Source organism: Ursus americanus, chromosome 7 (assembly GCF_024610735.1).
Source record: "Ursus americanus isolate L20-20 chromosome 7, mUrsAme1.1.p, whole genome shotgun sequence".
Lineage (NCBI taxonomy): Eukaryota > Metazoa > Chordata > Mammalia > Carnivora > Ursidae > Ursus > Ursus americanus.
This window is the reverse complement of record NC_142133.1, coordinates 30,461,384-30,480,822: the sequence shown is the minus strand read 5'-3', so window position 1 is coordinate 30,480,822 and position 19,439 is coordinate 30,461,384. Positions and strand designations below refer to the sequence as shown.

Below are 19,439 nucleotides of genomic sequence, written 5' to 3'. Positions count from 1 at the left end.
GAAGATATTTGCAAATGACATCTGATAAAGGGTTAGTTTAATATCCAAAATATATAAAGAACTTATAAAACTCAATAACCCAAAAAACAAATAACCCACTTAAAAAATGGGTAGAAGATACGAATAGACATTTTTCCAAAGGAGACATACAGATGGCAAACACACGCATGGAAAGATGGTCAACATCACTCACCATCAGGGAAATACGAATCAAAACTACAAAGAGATACCACCACACACCAGTCAGAATGGCTAAAATTAACAACACAGGAAACAACAAATGTTGGTAAGGATGCAGAGAAAGGGGAACCCTCTTATACTGTTGGTGGAAATGCAAACTATTACAGCCACTCTGGAAAACAGTATGGAGGTTCCTCAAAAAGTTAAAAATAGAACGACCCTATGACCCAGCAACTGTACTACTAGGTATTTACCTAAAGGATATAATAAATACTGATTCAAAGTATCAGTAAAGTACATGCACCCCAATATTTATAGCAGCATTATCAACAATACCCAAATTATGGAAAGAGCCCAAATGCCCATTGGCTGAAGAATGAACAAAGAAGATATGGTGTGTATGTGTGGGTGTGTGTGTGTGTGTGGAATACTACTCAGCCATCAAAAAGAATGAAATCTTGCCATTTGCAACAATGTGGGTGGAGCTAGGGAGTATTATGCTAAGTGAAATAAGTCTGTCAGAGAAAGATAACCGTATGATTTCAGTCATGTGGAATTTAAGAAACAAAACAGATGAACATGGTGGGGGGGGGGCAGAGAAAGAGAGAGGCAAACCAGAGAACAGACTCAACTATAAAGAACAAACTGAGGGTTACTGGAGGGGAGATGAGCAGTGCAATGGGTTAAATGGGTGATGGGTATTAAGGAGGGCACCTGTTATGATGAACACTGGGTGTTGTATGTAAGTGATGAATCACTAAATTCTATACCTGAAACTAATATTACACTGTATGTTAACCGGAATTTAAATAAAAACTTGAAAAAAGTAATATATGCAGATAGTAAAAGAAAAAGTCAAACACTACAAAAAGGTCTATATTCATAAGCCTTTTTATAGAAGTCAGCTGAAGTTATAAAGTAGTAGTTAACCTTGTGGGGCATTTTGGCCCATATCCTTATCAGCTAAAATGGTAGTTTTCAAAGAACTTTCCACTTCAGCATGGATTAGAAAAGACAACGGTAGATAACCCAGGGAACTGGAAAAAAAGTTTTAATAGAAGAGATAAGAGGTTCAAAATCCAACCTAACCAGCTTATTGACTAGGACTGTTCTTTACTAAAATCAGACTTGTATGTTTCGTATAATCCCACCCTCCTGTTAGTCTGTGGACAAAAAATGCCTTAAAGTAAATGTGACAATCCCAAATTCCCTAAAAAATAAAAATGAAGCCTCTTAACATCATCCTGTTTATGCTGTATACTAGCTTTAAACTCTGTGATACTAAATAGTCAGTCATTAAAGCAGTGTAGAATACACTGTTAGTTTAATTATGTAATTCACATTGCTGGAGCAGCTCTGGAAGAATGAAGGTAGGGAAGTGGGAAAGGCCAGAAGCTATAAAAATCTTTACAGAAGATTAAGGTACAGGTGTGGGTGGGTGGATAAAGGTTAAGAGAAAGACCAGCTGAGGGTGAAACTAGGCTGACCTCTTCCTTGGGAGAAGTATGAATGAAGGAAAAGGCAATATTTTAGAAAGATACATATTTGCTCAGCTTGTGTGTTTAAGGGAAGAGGTAAAGTGGGAAACAGAACCATGCCAGGGTTTAAGAAGCAGTGTATTTTAAAATGGCACAAAGGAATTATTGGGGATGATGAAGTTCTATTTTTTTATTTTGATGGTAGTTACATGATTGTGTGCATTTACCAAAACTCATAACACTTAACACTAAAACGGGTTACGTTTATTATATGTAAATTATAGGTAAAAAATTACACCTCAATAAACCTGACATTCAAAAATAAAAGCCATTAACAGCTAAAATGCTGATTAAACTTATAAGGTTTGTTAAAATTACCAACCCCCCCCAAACCAAGAATAAGTATCTAATTTCAATCTATTTTGGGTTTACGTTTTACAATGTTGAAAAATCTAAACGAACTGTTTGAGGTATATAGTGAAGCATGGTTTTTAAATTCTGTTCCAATCTTCCATCATTGATGTCTCTCTTCAATGGAAATTGTAGTTTCTGACATCTCTCCAGTGGAACCCACTGGCTGAGAATGTCAGCCAGTGAACAGGAGCCACAATAAGATAAGGCAGATAAGGAGAAACAGCATCTGGCTCTAGACTTGGGGAAGCAGACATACCCACCATATGCTCTACAACTAGAAGCTAAGCTACATCGTAAAAGCCTATGATTTCTATACTCCTACTATTCTCGAGGCTTTTTTTTTCCTCTTTAATTTTGCTCCCATCCTCAGAGAAGCCTTGCTTCAAGATTACTCAGGAGACTACCTTAACATGAGGATGTCTTTCCTGAGCCCTCACGAAAGTTAGATGCTTCCAGAGCACCCTAGGGACTGTTTATCGCACTGCTCTGTAGTTAGCCATTTCTGGGCCCATTTCCTCCAAACTTGAGGCCAAAATGCTGAAGAGAGAAGACTTATTTTTGTAGCCCTAGCAGCTAGTAACTGGCAGAGGCCAATTAGAGTTTCGTCAATGAGATTCAAAAGAGTAATTTGCATTAAAAGAGAGAGAGAGAGAGAGAAGTTCTTAACCTTTATAGGTCATAAAACTCTTTGAGAATCTGATGGAAGCTAGGAAATCCTGAAAAAAAACTGTATTTATACAGTTTTACCTGTAATTTCAAGAAATCTAAAGGGCTTAAAATCCCTGCAAAGACCTCCCACGTTGAGAAACCTGGTATAAACATTCCAGTCTCATCTTGACTACAAAGTGGGACAAGCAGAGAGTCTGCTGTCCACATCTCATCTAAAATAAGGAAAAGAAATTACAGTTGACCCTTAAACAATGTGAGAGGTTGGGGCACCAACCTCCTATGCAGTCAAAAATCTGTGTATTAACTTCTGATTACCCCAAAAGTTAACTACTAATAGCCTACTCTTTTTTTTTTTTTTAAGATTTTATTTATTTATTTGACAGAGACAGAGACAGCCAGCTAGAGAGGGAACACAAGCAGGGGGAGTGGGAGAGGAAGAAGCAGGCTCATAGCGGAGGAGCCTGATGTGGGGCTCGATTCCATAACGCCGGGATCACGTCCTGAGCCGAAGGCAGATGCTTAATAACTGCGCCACCCAGGTGCCCCTAATAGCCTACTCTTAACTGGAAGCCTTACCAATAAAATAGATCAACATATATTTTGTATATGTATTATATATTGTATTCTTTTAAGAAAGTAAGCTAGAGAAAAGAAAATCATAAGGAAGAGAAAATACATTTACAATATTGTAAAAAACTCATGCATAACTGGACCCACATAGTTCAAACCCATCTTGTTCAAGGGTCAACATGGATTTGAACTGTAAAATATCCCCAAGGAATTACAGGGCAGACAGGATTATAGGTAGGCTTGGTCCATCCATCTTGTTTTATATAAAAATTCTCCCAAAACCAATCTCATAGGTTCAGGGCTATTGTACAGTAAATAAATGTAAATTCCCTCAGTTGTACCACAGTTGAAGAGGTGAGATAGGAGAACCTCACAAATATATTTTTTTCATCTGATCATAAGACATAAAATGCCTACATACAAAATAAACTTGGAGATTGTAATAAATAAAATTTCTGTATTAGGTCTTGAAAAACATGATCCAAGGTCCAAAAAGAATCTCTGTGGGTAGGGGGTTGGGCAGGGGGCAATAGCATGTTCACAGAGTGGTACTACCATCTATATCCATGTTATGATTTTCCCAAGGAACTCAATATTGTGGGACTGGATTGTCCTCTGTTCTAGACAGAAGGGTAGTCATTAGAGACCCTGGTCCAACACAACTACCTGGAGTCTCTCAAAGCTAATCATGGAACTGACATTAAAATGGCCACATATTTACCAATACTATTTCTGTAGTGAAATAAATAAGTAACCAAAATGGAATTAAAAATCACAGGCCCAGGGGCGCCTGGGTGGCTCAGTTGTTAAGAGTCTGCCTTCAGCTCAGGGCGTGATCCCGGAGTCCTGGGATCGAGCCCCACATTGGGCTCCTCTGCTGGGAGCCTGCTTCTTCCTCTCCCACTCCCCCTGCTTGTGTTCCTTCTTAGGAACCTTCTTAGGCAGTCCACAGTACCTTCTTAGGCAGGCTCTGTACCTCCTTGTTTCTTTTATCTAGTTCCCATCCCTCTCCATCCAACATATAAACTCAAACATTAAGTTTGGTCAGGAACAAGATAATCACAGCCTCTCTAGAAAACAATGAAATGGTCAAATGAAGCTGTACATGCTCATGGGTCCTTCCTTGCTCTAATCCAAAACATTTATCTTAATACATTGTTATAAAACCTTCTTTTGTTTATATAGCTAAATATCAAGATACACCTTGATTATAACATTTATATAGTTAATATTCACAAAATTAGAGCAAAGCATTATACCATAACTCCATAAATTGAGTTCTTTTTTCTTAGCCATAATTCAATAAAATATGGACTCCTTATTTTTTTTAAGTAGGCTCCATGCCCAATGTGGGGCTTGAACTCATGACCCTAAGATCAAGAGTCAGATGCTCTACCAATTGAGCCAGCCAGGCACCCATGGACTCAATAGGCTTTTCAAAAAAACATGTATGTGCAGAGCAAACTAATGGTTGCAAAAGGGGCAGGGGTGGGCAAAGTAGGGGTAGGGGAGTGGGAGATACAGGCTTCCTATTAAACAATGCGCAAGTTATAGGAATAAAAGGTACAGCAGAGTGAGTATAAGCAATGGTATTATAATAGTACTGTATGGGGACAGATGGTAGCTACACTTGTGGTGAGCACAGCATAATGTATAAAATTGTCAGGAATCACTATATTGTATACCTGAAACTAATGTAACATTATGTGTCAACTATACTTCAACAAAAAACAAAAATTAAAAAAACAACAACACATGTATATGCTTACCAACAGAGCTAAAATGAAGTATTCAACACAGTAGGCAAGAGTGAGTAAAATGTGACAACATAAAATTTCAATGCCTATCTATAAGCATATCATTCACTCTAGTATTTATAAAAAATATTTTTATCTAAAAATTAATCATCTGAACTGAAAATGGCACTTAAGGTCAGTTTTCTGGAGGCCAAAGAAGTAAAGAAAACTACTGAAGAACTTCTGAAAATAAGTATACTAAAATGGGGTCAGCAAAATTTTTCCATAAAGAACCAGGAAGGAAATATGTTAAGGTTATGTAGGCCACATGGTCTCATTACAACTATTCAACTCTGCCATTGTCACAGGACAGTAGCTGTAGGCTGTGTTCCAATAAAACTTTATTTATAAAACAAGATGGCCAACTAGTAGTCACCAACTCCTATATAAAAACAGAGATACTCTATTATGACAGTGTTTATGAGCACAGCTTTGATGGAAGGCTGACATGTGAAATATTACTCGAAATAACTATTATCCCACAATAATTTCTTTTAAGTTAGGAGGCTAAAGTATCATCTACATTTAAAAAACAAAAACCTATGTGTACAGGGGCACCTGGGTGGCTTAGTTGGTTAAGTGTTTGCGTTTGGCTCAGCTCATGATATCAGGGTCAAGGGATCCAGCTTCCATGAGCAGGGAGCTCAACGGGGAGTCTGCTTCTTCCTCTCACTCTCCTCTGTGCGCTCTCTCTCAAATAAATAAATAAAATCTAAAAAAAAAACCCGTCTGTACTAAAGAAAGTTATGCTTTGAGAGGAAAACTGATCTCTGTATAATATCTATGACAAGAGACTGATAATCTGTAGGGAGGGGGATAAGGAGAAAGGGAGCTGGAGGAATGTAAGGAAGCAAGGTGAACAACATTGTCCCATGATCTGTATTCTCAGACTACTTGCAAAAGTTGTTAACATACAGAGTGTAACATCTGTGGCCTTAAGAAGCTCAGGATATAAAAGGGAAATTTATCTTTTGCCTCTGAACTCTGAAACCTTCAACATTAAGGACATATAGGATTATAAACATATTTTTTTAAAGATGCTTAAAACCCAGGTTTCAAAATTTTTAATGAAGACTTACACCACAGAGAAAAGACTTTACTTATTCTTTTTCCGCATTTATCAATTCTACATTCCTATCAGTAACTATGGCTCACTACCGGCACAAAGTCTCTTGAAAGTGTTTGTCAGAACCTTATTGGGAATGGTAGTACTGAACTGGAAAAATCGCTAGGTGGTTCTGATCCCTCCCTTCCTTCCTTCCTTCCCCACCCTACAATCCCTATTCCAAGAAACCCTTCTTCATATCACAATCTTCTCTCAAAATACGCAAAGGTAGATTTCTCACTGGCAAAGCAGAATCTTGTACCTTAAAATATACTGGAAGTAACAAATTTGTGTGCCTTCCTTCAAGGTAGGCATCAAACGGTTACATTTATATAGGAAATAACCAAAAAAGTCCAGATATGCAAGCAAGAATTAACCATACCTTTACACTCAGGTTCATCGTTAATTAGAAAAATGAAGTTACTTCAATGAGGAATAAATTCCTAGGCAAAAATTATAGTTACTTAAGAGAAGAGAAATACACTTGCCTAAAGTTTTGTTATAATTTTAGGCCAATTCACAAACATTTTTAAAAATCTGACAATTTACAAATAGTTCCTTTTTTTTTTTTTTTTAAAGATTTTATTTATTTATTTGACAGAGACAGCCAGCGAGAGAGGGAACACAAGCAGGGGGAGTGGGAGAGGAAGAAGCAGGCTCCCAGCGGAGGAGCCCGACGTGGGGCTCAAACCCAGAACACTGGGATCATGCCCCGAGCCAAAGGCAGACGCCCAACCACTGTGCTACCCAGGCGCCCCTACAAATAGTTCCTTTTTTAAAACTATATACTATCCAGAAGAATTCTCTTATTACTCTTTTTCAGGAGATTCATTCTATACTTAAAATTAGAAAAATAAATCATATTTCATTCACTAAGGCCAACAAATCAAAGACCAAAACAGTGGACATTACACACACACACACACACACACACACAGTAATTGGCAAGCATCATAGGCAAGAATTTTAACTTCAACATAAAAAATGAGAGACTCCTCCAGTTGAATGCTTAGGTGGGATTTCTTTTTTTAGCTTGTTTCTTTTCTTCTTCTTCTTTTTTTTAACAAAGAGCATGTAATTAATAATTTTAACAAGTTTAAAAACTGAAAAGCACTGTCCACATACTGGAAATAAAAGTACTCCTAACCAGGAACTATATTTAAGATTTCCTCAGGAAAAAATATGAGGGACTCCATTAGCTTAAGCCACCATAAATGGTATATAAATTAATGTGTGGAGTTATGTTCCAATAAAACTTTACACAGTCAATGGAGTAGCCTTCAGGTAGTACTCTGCCACACCCCTGCTCTAAACAGCATTGTTTTAAAACCAATATTAGATTACCTAAGACTGTAGACATTTAAGAGATAAACTATCTACATACAATTGCTCCACTCTACCAAATCTCTTCTACCTGCAACAAAACGAGCTACAAAGCAGCAGATGTCAAATGGGAAAGGAAAGAAAGGTCAATATGTTAACAAAACCTATTCCCTAGACAATAACTGCATTTAGATCATCCATTCAGCAAACATTTGCTCAGGACACAGGGTTCCTGGCTTCAAGGTCTTGCAAGAAGACAACACATGCATACAATCAACTATTACTCAAGCCAGCTAAATGCCACATGATGGTCAAAATAACCACTAGTATCTGAAAAATGCTTCATGGTTTACATACACCTTTTAATAAAGCCTCATGGCAACCCTGTAAAGTACCTAAGTCACTTGGTATTATTCTCATTTTACATAAAACTCATAAATAGTAAAACTAGGATTTGTTCCTCTACTACTACTGTACTACACTTCTTCAGAACAGCTTTAGGCTAGAGGTCGATGACAGAGGTGGAGGCATTTGGACTGAGCCTCAAAGAATGAGCAGGATTTTGATAGGTGAAGAGACCAAAGTATTCCAAGGAAATGACATACACAGAGGTCTAGAAGCAGGGAAATACAACGTGTGAAAAGCAGGCAGGGGAAATATAGCTGTAAAGATGGTTTGAAAGCATGAGGAGAGCTTTAGGTAGGTGACTTAGCATCTGTGTAAGACACTAAAGGCTATGAGAAATCAGATGGTTTGGGAGAGGGAAGGAAGAAAAGAACATAAATAAAGCTCTTACTGTGTGTTTGGTACTTTGCAAAAGAATTATCTCATATTCAGGGATGTTATGTTATGAAGTAGTGATGGGGTTCCTGGGTGGCTCAGTCAGTTAAAGCATCTGCCTTTGGCTCCGGTCATGATCTCAGGGTCCTGGGACTGAGCCTTGCATCAGGCTCCCTGCTCAGCAGGGAGTCTGCTTCTCCCTCTGCCCCTCCCCCGTCTTGAGCGCACGCACGCGCACTCTCTCTCTCTCTCTCCAATAAAATCTCTAAGAAAAAAAAAAAGTTATGAGGGGCGCCTGGGTGGCTCAGTCATTAAGCGTCTGCCTTCGGCTCAGGGCGTGATCCCAGGGTTCTGGGATCAAGCCCTGCATCGGGCTCCTGCTCTGCTGGGAACCTGCTTCTTCCTCTCCCACTCCCCATGCTTGTGTTCCCTCTCTCACTGGCTGTGTCTCTCTCTGTCAAAAAAATAAATCAAATCTTAAAAAAAAAAAAAAAAAGAGAAAAAGGAAAAAAAAGTTATAAGGTAGTGTTATAGGGAGATTAGACTTTCATAAGTCCTCTGCAGGACTGAAAGATGGGCCTAACAGAAGGAAAGCAGTAGGCTACCTCTGTAGTTTTGGCATGAGGGAAGAGAATGCAAAACAATTCCTGTCTATGTCTCAAGTGATGCTTCTTACCCACAGTACCTCACCCCCAAATTTAAACCCAGGTTTTAAATTACCTTAAATTTTCCTACATTTTATCTAAAACTTACCGAATCTTCTGGAGGTCTCTGGATTTTTCCCCAATCTACAGAAGGCCCCTTTTCTTGCAGAAATCTATGAAATAGCTTCCGAAATCCATCAAGGTCTTTTTTAGTGTGCTATGAAAACAGAAGTTCTTATTACAACTAGCAGAATGCTTACTATTTAATAAATGTAGATACATATTATACATTTAAAACACCTTTCAATGAAATTCTTGTACTATTAAAACATAAAGTAGAGCAGAGACTTTCTTATATAAATCCCCAACTTAAAAGTGAAGAGGAAGAAAAGCTCATAGGAACCACACTTAAAGAAATACAAGCAAATAATCCCCCAAATCTCCCACCAGTATCATGTAAACTGAACACCATTAAGTCCATGGGAATTTCAATTGGATCTCCACATTTATTCACCAATATCTTTCTCTACCACTTTTAATGAAAATTAATCTTTATCTAAAGAAAAAGGAACAAGACACAGCTAAACTCAAAACATTAAGTACAAACTGAAATTTGAAAATGAAAAGGATGATCTATTGATTTATAAGCAGAAAAGTAAAAATACCTGTCTACGCTGGGAAACCTCTATGATAGCTGACAAAGTAGCATGATTCTATTAGAACTGGCTCTCTGGAAAAAGGCATGCAGCAGGATATATGGTTGATAAACTTCTCACAATTCTAACTGAATACTGGTATCCATTTTTCTACCCAATGATATTAGAACATGGAACAAATACAATTTTGTTCTGATTCTTTTAGACTTTAGAAACTTCCTAGAATTAAAAAAGAAAGGACAATGGTTTAACAATGGGCAAATGCTGAAAATCCTTAATTGTTAAGCAATCTTAATTTTTTTTATTGCTCTTATATTTTGTGCTTATTTCAGGCTGGATGATAGCAATTCAGTATGTTGATGGATGGAAGCCAAAAACGTTGTAGAATCCTTACCTCAAACTCATGTGATGGTGCTGTGGTAAGTATTTTTTCTAGTTCCTTCTTCACAGATAATTCTAGTTCTTGTCGAATGACTTCTTGAAACTGAGACGCGCCATCTTGAGACATGGCTTTTCTAAGATCTTAAAAACATAAAACCACCAACAGGAAAATCAGACAGCCATTCACACAGCTGGTAAGCTATAACTGATTTATTTCTAGTGCACCAGCAACTGAAAAGGGCTCAATCCTATGGTCCCATCATCCTCTTGAAGGATTTCAGTAGTGTCAACTAATTAGGACTATATAACCATATGGCCTCAAATCTGGTACACCTATATGCATTCCTAGTATATCCAAAACACTAATAAACACTTTTGGAGAGAAGGCGCATGTGGGAATAAAAGGATTAATATTTACTTGTGCATAAGTTCCAGCTCTACTAATGTTTCCCTCTTAGCCATCAAAGCTAGAGAAAAATGAGAACAACTGGAATGATGTTAATAAGGGTATATTTTACAGAACATGCCCTTATGGAACTACCACCTGATAAGAGAACTGAAGGGGCTTAGCAACTTCACAGAAGCAAAAAACCCCATCCTCTCCGGGCCAGATGAAAAAATTTAGGAATTCTTTTTATTTTAGAAAGGAAGCCACTCCAGTTTCACATCCCTTACTAAAGAATAACCCCTTGAGAGATACTAGCAATTCCCAGGCGCCTCTATGTCTCTGGCATCAAAATTTTCACTTAAAAGGACACAGGGCTCTTCCCCTCTTCTTGTCCTCAATTTCAGCCAAGACTTTTCAAGCTTATCTTTGTTAGACAAGACAATCAGGGCTTTTGGCATAGCTGGGCATCTCTGTGATAGATGGATCTCACTAAAGGTGACTCACTAAAGGTGACAGAAATGCCTGATGAAAACAAATAAAAATAAAAAAACAGAAAAAAGAAAACATCCCAGGCCTAAGTACCTTGGGAAAAAAATGTCAACACAGGTTGTTTTACATGCTTAGCTATCTAGGTAGTAATTATCTTGTCTACTACTTACAAAATAAGGGATAATCAGACTATTATTCACCTTACCTTTTTTCTTCAATACCTAACTCAAACTATTTAGCACAATCATATTTCAATAAAACTAAAAATACTCCCTCCCAGATACCATAAATTTTTTTTAAAGATTTATTTATTTTAGAGGCAAGAGCAGGGGGAGGGGTAGAGGGGGAGGGAGAGGGAGAATCTCAAAAGACACTGTGCTGATCAAGAAGCCCAACTTGGGGCTCAATCCCAGGAGGCTGAGATCATGACCTGAGCCAAAATCAAGAGTCCCACGCTTAACTGACTAACCCAACCAGGAGCCCCCACCATAAGTTCTTTTGTTATCTGGGCAGAAGAAAACATTTATTTTTAAGTTAAAGCCAGCATAATATTTTTAAGATACTTGTGAGAGCAGAAATTAGTACATTATGTAACTCTTAAAGCAATTTATTTGATGTGGACAGCTTCTCCTTCTCCCAAATACCTAAATATGTTAACAAATGAGATACTTAACATCATTCTTCAAAAACCTTTTTAAATCTATTTTATGTCATACTGAAATCCAGGAGGAAAAAAAAGGAAATTCGGTGAGAGCACACAATTTAATCCTAAAATAGCCATTTTCTACCTGCTCTTTTTATAGGCATAAACCACAACACAACTAAGTTTATGGACTCCCGTAAAACTTTTAAGTGACCCAAACAGTGGTCCGTAAATAACTTCTTTGAGCTAAGAAACACACCTGCGTGTTCCATAAACAACCTAAATGTATGTTTCCACTAGTTAGTAGCAATTTGATTATCATGTGTAAAAATTCATGACAGTGGATGAGGGCAGATGCATAACTAGGATAGGTAACTAAAAAACTCCTGCAGAACATTTTAAACTAGAGTTAATGTGACATCAACTATACAGGTTCATCCCTTGGCTGACTTAATTGCAATTTAAAATTTGTCAAGGTTTAAGTACCCCCCACCCTGTTGCCCCATGTATACCTGGGATATCTCTCCCCCAATCTCTAAGCCAACTCCCATATTTAAGAAATAATTTAGAAGAAAACTCTACTAAATATAAAACCTCTAAATTAAGGAACACATGAATTTTTTGATTCTGTGTCACAGATGGATTAAAATAGATCAAGAACTTTATAATGATTTTTTTAAAAAGTTTTTGTTGGACTCAAAGACATCTACAGACTTGCTGCTCTGTTGCTGAAGTTTAGATCCTGAAAGCCAGCATTCCCAGTCACATTCCTAAAAATTAGTGATGGAAATAATTTATATTCTGGGCAAATGCCAAGATGAGGTAACAATAAATGTAACTGCAAAGTTTAAAGATAACTGTAATAGCTGTATGAGAACAGTAAAAAAACAAAAACAAAAACAAAAATCGAACAAAAAACCCACCAAGCTTTAGAGACTTCCTCTGCAGAACAACTGCCTATCATTCTACATGATTTAAGGTCAAAACACACAAAACCCATCTCACAATCCTCTCTATCAAGCCAAGATAAGGCTGGCTGGTTGAAAGACACATTTAATGCTACATGTGGTATTTGCCAGTGCAGGAGCTTCAACCTTAGGATATAGATTTAAAAAAAAAAAAAAACCAGACACAGATTCAAACTCAAACTCAAGTTGTAACAAATATCCCTAACCTTTATTCCTCCCATTTCTTTGATATAGCACCAAATGCAAACACAGAACAATTTGTATTCCTTCCAGCCACTCTACAGATATGAACAGCTAATAAAACAAAGAACGTTATAAAGAGCCTATCACCTCTTCCACCCTATTGCACTGCTGTTTCCTTCCCTTTCCTCTGCACAGTGTTATTATGAAGTTTTGTGGGAGTTTTTTTGTTTGTTTATTTGTTTGTTTGTTTTTAGGGGCTAAAGAATAAAAAAGGGCTTTTAAGGATTAAAGCATATGCAAGAATAAGAACTTATGCTTAATCAAGAAGGGTGTCTATCTTAAACACCTGACACAGTTGGGAGGCACAGAGCTAGAAACCATTTCCCTTAGCAGTGACCTCCTTATCCATCCTGAATTTTCTTTTTTTTTTTTTAAAGATTTTATTTATTTATTCGACAGAGATAGAGACAGCCAGCGAGAGAGGGAACACAAGCAGGGGGAGTGGGAGAGGAAGAAGCAGGCTCATAGCAGAGGAGCCTGATGTGGGTCTCGATCCCATAACACCGGGATCACACCCTGAGCCGAAGGCAGACGCTTAACCGCTGTGCCACCCAGGCGCCCCCCCATCCTGAATTTTCTAATAAAGGTCTGGAATATCTGGTAGGAAAAGAAGTACAGACCTTTACAGCTTTCTTGGACTTAACATTCTCAGGTTACACTTCTGGCAAGGGCAGGTGTGTTTCTAATGGAAGGTCAATTAAGGAAGCCCCTGAGTAATGCAATATTCCTAACCTCCCAAAATGTTTTATCCCTTCTCACTTCCTAGCAATAGAGAATTGCTCATCCTCGACTTTGGACAGAGTGTGGATTAGGAATCAAACATTTCATTATCGGGGTGCCCGGGTGGCTTAGTCAGTTAAGCAACCAACTCTTGGTTTCGGCTCAGGTCATAATCTCAGGCTTGTGAGATCAAGCCCCATGTTGGGCTCTGTGCTGGGCATGGAGCCTGCTTAGGATTCTCTCTCTACCTCTCACTCTGCTGGCCTCCCCCAACCCTTACTTGTGTGTGCACACACGCTCTCTCTCTCAGAAAAATAAAAATAAAATTGAAAAAATAAAAGAACAGCTGCGAAATTAAAAAAAAATTTTTTCATTTCCTTGGTCATAACTCAAAACATTTTTTTTTAAAGATTTTATTTATTTATTCGACAGAGATAGAGACAGCCAGTGAGAGAGGGAACACAAGCAGGGGGAGTGGGAGAGGAAGAAGCAGGCTCATAGCAGAGGAGCCTGATGTGGGGCCCGATCCCACAACACCGGGACCACGCCCCGAGCCGAAGGCAGACGCTCAACCGCTATGCCACCCAGGCGCCCCATAACTCAAAACATTTTTAAGATGAGAGGGAGCATTTCATCTACCCTCAACATTTTACAGATGAGGAAACTGAGGCTGAAATAGGTAAATGAGTTATCCCAGGTCATAGAACCAGCAAATGCTGGAGCTCAGAAGCAAAGCCAATTTATTCTGAGTGCCATCCCACCACAGTAAAATGGAAATATCCTGCTCATTTTTTCCTCCTAGTCTGACTCTCTTTAATCCTTGGCACAAAATCCAAAAATAACACTCCAAATGCATTTCTATCAGAACATCTTCTTATACCCAATGGAACAGACAGGAACCTCCCTTCCACATGGGCTTACTAGAATTGTCCATTTGACTTAATTATAACTTAATCTGGGATAGAACAGGCAGTAACTTTTTTTTTTTTTAGAAGTTTTTCTGCCACCTCAATTTCCTAATTCTTCCTTGTTCACAAGAACTAAAATTTCAACATCGTGGACTTTGCCCTGTCCAACTGGAGCCAAAAAGAAAAAAAAAGGAAGAGGAAAGCAATAGAATCAAGAGGTAGGAGACACTCAATCTAACAAGTGATTGTTTTCATTTAATTCAGGTATTTCATTTCATCCATTTCATCAACTAAGAGGTATACATAACACCCTTCCCTGACATCCTGATACTGGCACAAACAAAACAATTTCACATTCTAAAGGAGAAAGCTAGCTTCACAATGCACAGGCCATGGAAAGATTATAGAAAGAATACCAAGAGCAACAAAGAGGTTTGGAGCTCTCCCCAGGCCACCTCCCCATAAACCACTCATTAGATCTATCAGTCCCAACCTTCCTTGGAAACCACATTGAGAGGAACCCAAAGTCAGAGTATTGGAGAGCTCACGTAATCTTAAACTAGGAAATGATCTGTGAGCCAAGTATGATAGAGTCCCTACTCATCCGTAGGGGATGTGTTCCAAGACTCCCACTGGATGGCCTGAAACCGCAGATAGTACTGAACCCCATATATACTATGTTTTTTCCTATACATACATAGCTATGATAAAGTTTAATGTATAAATTAAGCATACTAAGAGATTAACAATAAAATAGGATAATTGTAATGTACTATAATAATATATGAATGTGGTCTCAAAATATTGTACTGTACTCAGCCTTCTTGTGACTTTGTGAGAAGATAAAACGCCTACAAGAGGAGATGAAGTGAGGTAAACGGGGCAGGCATTGTGACACAGCATTAGGCTATTGCAGGCATACCTCGTTTTATTGCACTTTGCTTTTCTCGCACTTTGCAAACATTGCCTTTTTTTTTTTTTTTACAAACTGAGGGTCTGTGGTAACCCTGCATTGAGCAAGTCTGTCAGCACCATTTTTCCAATGGCAACTGCCCACTTCTGTCTCCATGTCATATTTTGGTATACTCACAGTATTTCAAACTTTTTCATCATTGTTATCTTTGTTATGGTGTTCTGTGACCAGGGATTATGACTCACTGAAAGTGCAGATATGGTTAGCATTTTTTAGCAATAAAATATTTTTAATTAAGGTATATATATTTTTTAGACATAATGCTATTGCACACTTAATAGATTACAGTATAGTATAAACGTAATTTTTAAATGTACCAGGAAACAAACAAAGAAAAAACCCCACCTCATTTGACTCTCGCTTTACTGCAGTATTTGCTTTATTGCTGTGGTCCAGAACTAAACCTGAAATATCTCTGGGGTATGCCTGTATTGACCTTCTGAGTATGTCAGGAGGAGGATCATCAGACCTCAGTTGAGGTAACAGCGGATAAGGGGGGACTACTGTAAGTTTAAAATTCTAAGAATGTACTGGTAACTGGAAATACCCATGGATAAAGTTGAGGACATATTCTGACTAGATTTAAGACCAATTAAAGCTAATCATCCTCTTTCGGGTTCTCACTGCAGTTCTTAAACTTGGTTATTTGTGAATATTCCTCCTAGAAAACTTTTCTTCTTCGGATTCCATTACCCAACATTACTCTACATCTTTTCTTACCTCTGTGACCAGGCCTCAATTTCCAAAACTGGCTCTTTCTTCTCCTACTCCCTGAGTTTCCTAAGATTCCGTGTCCAGACCACTTTTCCCCTCAATTATTCCCTTACCAGTCTCATTACTGATAACTCCCAAATATGTGCCTTGCATCCTGATCTTTTTTCCTGAGCCCCAGACTCACATTCCCTACAGCCTTCTAGACTTTTTCCACCTGGATACTCAGGTTGGGTACCTCAAACTCAACATGTCCAAATCATCTAAACCAAATACGCCTCCCTGCTCCTCATGATATGAACATTCTCCTAGTCAGTGCTATGTGACCTATAAACCTCAACACAGTTGACTCTTCCCTTCTTTCCCCTCACATAACATCAATCCAATACTATATACTTCAATTGCCACAATTCCATTCATTGCTTTTCATTCCCACTGCTGCTACTTTAACTTCCCTCTCATTTTCACTCTCCTGGTCATGATGACAACAGCTTTCTAACCAGTCTGTCCATATGTCACTCTAATCTGGTGGTACCAAGCAGAATGGATTGGTCTCCCTAAGCTGCAACCCCAATCATACCACTTCTTTCTTCATTGATGGTATTTGTATTTGATGAGAAACAAATACAAATTTCTTAGCCAGACCTGTCTTAAAGGCCAAGTTGAAATAACTTTTTGAGTACCCAAAGTTAATGAAAGTGCTAAAGCAGAATGCCTAAAGTTTGCAATTTTAGTTCATTTGTGATATCTCAATAGTGCTTCTAAAACTTTAATGTGCACACAAATCCCCTGGAGGGCTTGTTAAAACATAGATTCCTGGGCAAGTTCCGAGGATTCTGACTCTGGGGGTAGGTCTGGTGTGGGGAGAATAAGTATTTCTAATAAGTGAATGCTACCTGCATTGCTTTGAGTAGCTCTGATATAAAGTATACTCCACTTACCTTAACACATTTGTAGCAGCCATGCTCATCGTTCTTCTCCCTACACAATGCTATTCTGTCATCTATTGTCTGCCCCAAGGCCGTGTGCTTTAGAGATGGCACCAGGCCCAGATTGGTCTAAAGCCTTCCCAGAGATTGGTTTAAGCATGAAACATAATATGATTCCGGCCAGTGAGCCACAAGGGTATAGTCTGCCAAAGGACTTAGGAGAAAGGTGCTCCTCACTGAAAAAAGAGACACATGGAAAGAAATAGTATCTTTTCCACTCCTGGACATATGTGCCCACCTCTCACTTCCAGTTACTTCTGCCATCAGGGACCTTAAGGGAAGCTAACCTAAGAATGAGAAAGATAGGCTTAAGAAAGCAGAGGACAAGGAAGGAAAGACTGATGCAGTCTTCATACTCAATTAGCCAACTCCGGAACATCCCACTTCAAGATTCATGTGATGTAAGTGCCTCATTTTTTAAGCCAACTGTGTTTGTACTTTTCTGTTCCATGAAATTAAAAGCATCCTAATTATTATAAGACTGTTCCAAAACACACATCTCAAGTGTCATTCAACATATTTAGAGCAGGGTAGGCAGAAATGAGGAGGAAAAAATTAGAAATTAGTGGCCCAGCATGAATTCCAAAATCATGAGAGATCATCCAAGCCTCCAGGAAATCTCCCTAATACCTCAGCCCCCAAAGGCTCAATCTCTGCAATTCTACTATTTTGGGGGTGGTGTTCTGTGTTCCTGGTGGTAGTTTCTGAACATGCAAAGAGTCCTTCCCTTCTATCACAACTCCTTTAATGTGAAGGTTTTAATCACTCTATACTATATCAAACCTATATATATTATATATATACTATATCAAACCTATATATATAGTATAGACCTCAGTACTATATCAAACAGCCCCTAAAGTTTAACTCTTTGCTTAGATGTCTGTCTGCAACACTTCAAAGGCACTGGCCAAGAAAAATTTTCTTCCAACACCTACCTCAGCACCTGACACAGTGCAGACACCTGATAATATGTAAATAAGAGATCAAGACATATATTCATATTAGCGGCTTGAGCAGCCACTAATATATATCATTTGTCAGAATTCAGTTTAAATGTAATCTCCTGGATATCTTTCTAAACTATGCATGGTTGCCCACGACATGCTCACGTGGTAGATTCTTCTACCTCTCCTTTATAACACCATGCTTTTTAAAGTTTATTCAATGTCTGCCTTTCCCAACAAGTTATAATCTCTGTAGGAATATATCATGTCTATTTTGTTCAGGCTATATTCCCACTGCCTAACACAGAGCTTGAAACATAGTAAATATTCAAGTAATGTTTATTAAATAAATGAGTAAGAGCCTATTAAGATACTGCTATGTGGCAGAAATACATTTAGAAGGTAGAGTCGAGTCTAGTGAAGGTAGGGTCTGATAAGGCCAAACAGAAAGTATTCAAGAGGCAGGATTTATGGTGATGGGGAAGCAAGGCTAAGCAAAATATGGACTGTGTCTTGAGTACCTGAAGTCCCCAAAGCTTCATAAGAAGAGGCTAAGTTATCAGTCAATTATCAGGTATGTTGTCAAAGAAATTTCAAACTGATAGCCAATCTAGACAAAATGATCTCTAATTTTTTTTCAATTTTTATTATCTTATATAAAAGTTAGCATAATGTTTTCACTAACTTTAAAGATTAAATAAAACCGTGCAATTTGTATATTTAGATTAAGCTTAATTTAGGAAGAATATAGTCCAGGTCATTCAATAACAAGAAAAATCAATTGGTTGATTTTATATGATCTTTTAGCACTAAAGTCAATGTTGATTATTTTGGCCTGCAAACCATAGTTTGACTATTTACATTTACATAGACTTTTTAAAATTTGTTTTTAGAGAGAGAAAGCGCGATGAGGGGGGAGGCAAGGGAGAGAGATAATCTCAAACAGACTCCCCACTGAGCACGGAGCCTGAAGCAAGGCTCAGATCTCAGGATCTCAGGATCTCGGGACCCTGAGATCATGACCTGAGCGGAAACCAAATCAGTCCCTTAACGCACTGAGCCACCCAGGCACCCCTACATTTACATAGATTTTTAAATGACTCAGTTTTACATACATATGAATGCTTAATAAACGCTTTCTGATAAAGATAAAAGGTACTAGTTTTCTCAGAACTGTTTCAGCACTAAATATGCAGAGCTACTTGCTAATCAAGATTTTTGCTAACTTAACTGTTTTAACTGTTAGAATTTACAGATAAACCAGATTTCTCATTAATAATTAAGATGAACTCTGCTCTCATATAACAGAGTAGCTCTTAAAATCTTAAGGGAAAAAAAAGAAAATATCACTTCTGGAAAACAGAACTTTCAGAAGAGATGTGTCAACTGATTGAATAATATTACCTTGCATTAAGTTTAACAGATATAGGAAGGCATGCCAAGGGACCCAGAACACTCATTTGT

The 19,439-nt window shown here is 38.1% G+C and overlaps 2 protein-coding genes across 3 annotated transcripts in view; one reads left to right on the top strand and one right to left on the bottom strand.

Annotated features, from left to right (window-relative positions):
• The window catches only part of VPS54 (VPS54 subunit of GARP complex), a 140,712-nt gene extending 125,375 nt beyond the window's left edge, over positions 1-15,337 (top strand). Inside the window, exon 23 of the mRNA XM_087863440.1 lies at positions 9,948-15,337. Within this exon, the coding sequence (XP_087719566.1) occupies positions 9,948-9,975 (28 nt within the window). The 3' untranslated portion in view covers positions 9,976-15,337. The remainder of the gene's footprint in view (positions 1-9,947) is intronic.
• UGP2 (UDP-glucose pyrophosphorylase 2) overlaps positions 1-19,439 on the bottom strand; it is a 66,050-nt gene that overhangs the window by 39,817 nt on the left and 6,794 nt on the right. The window contains exons 1-3 of one of the 2 annotated variants that reach the window (XM_087863442.1): positions 10,010-10,137; positions 9,625-9,834; positions 9,069-9,176 (exon numbers count right to left, since the gene is read on the bottom strand). Coding sequence is in view for 1 of the 2 variants with exons in the window: in XM_045788097.2 (XP_045644053.1) it covers positions 9,069-9,176; positions 10,010-10,137 (236 nt within the window). In the remaining variant the exon portion in view is untranslated. Of the gene's footprint in view, positions 1-9,068; positions 9,177-9,624; positions 9,835-10,009; positions 10,138-19,439 lie in introns of those variants that run through there. The other variant, XM_045788097.2, reaches the window with a different exon arrangement.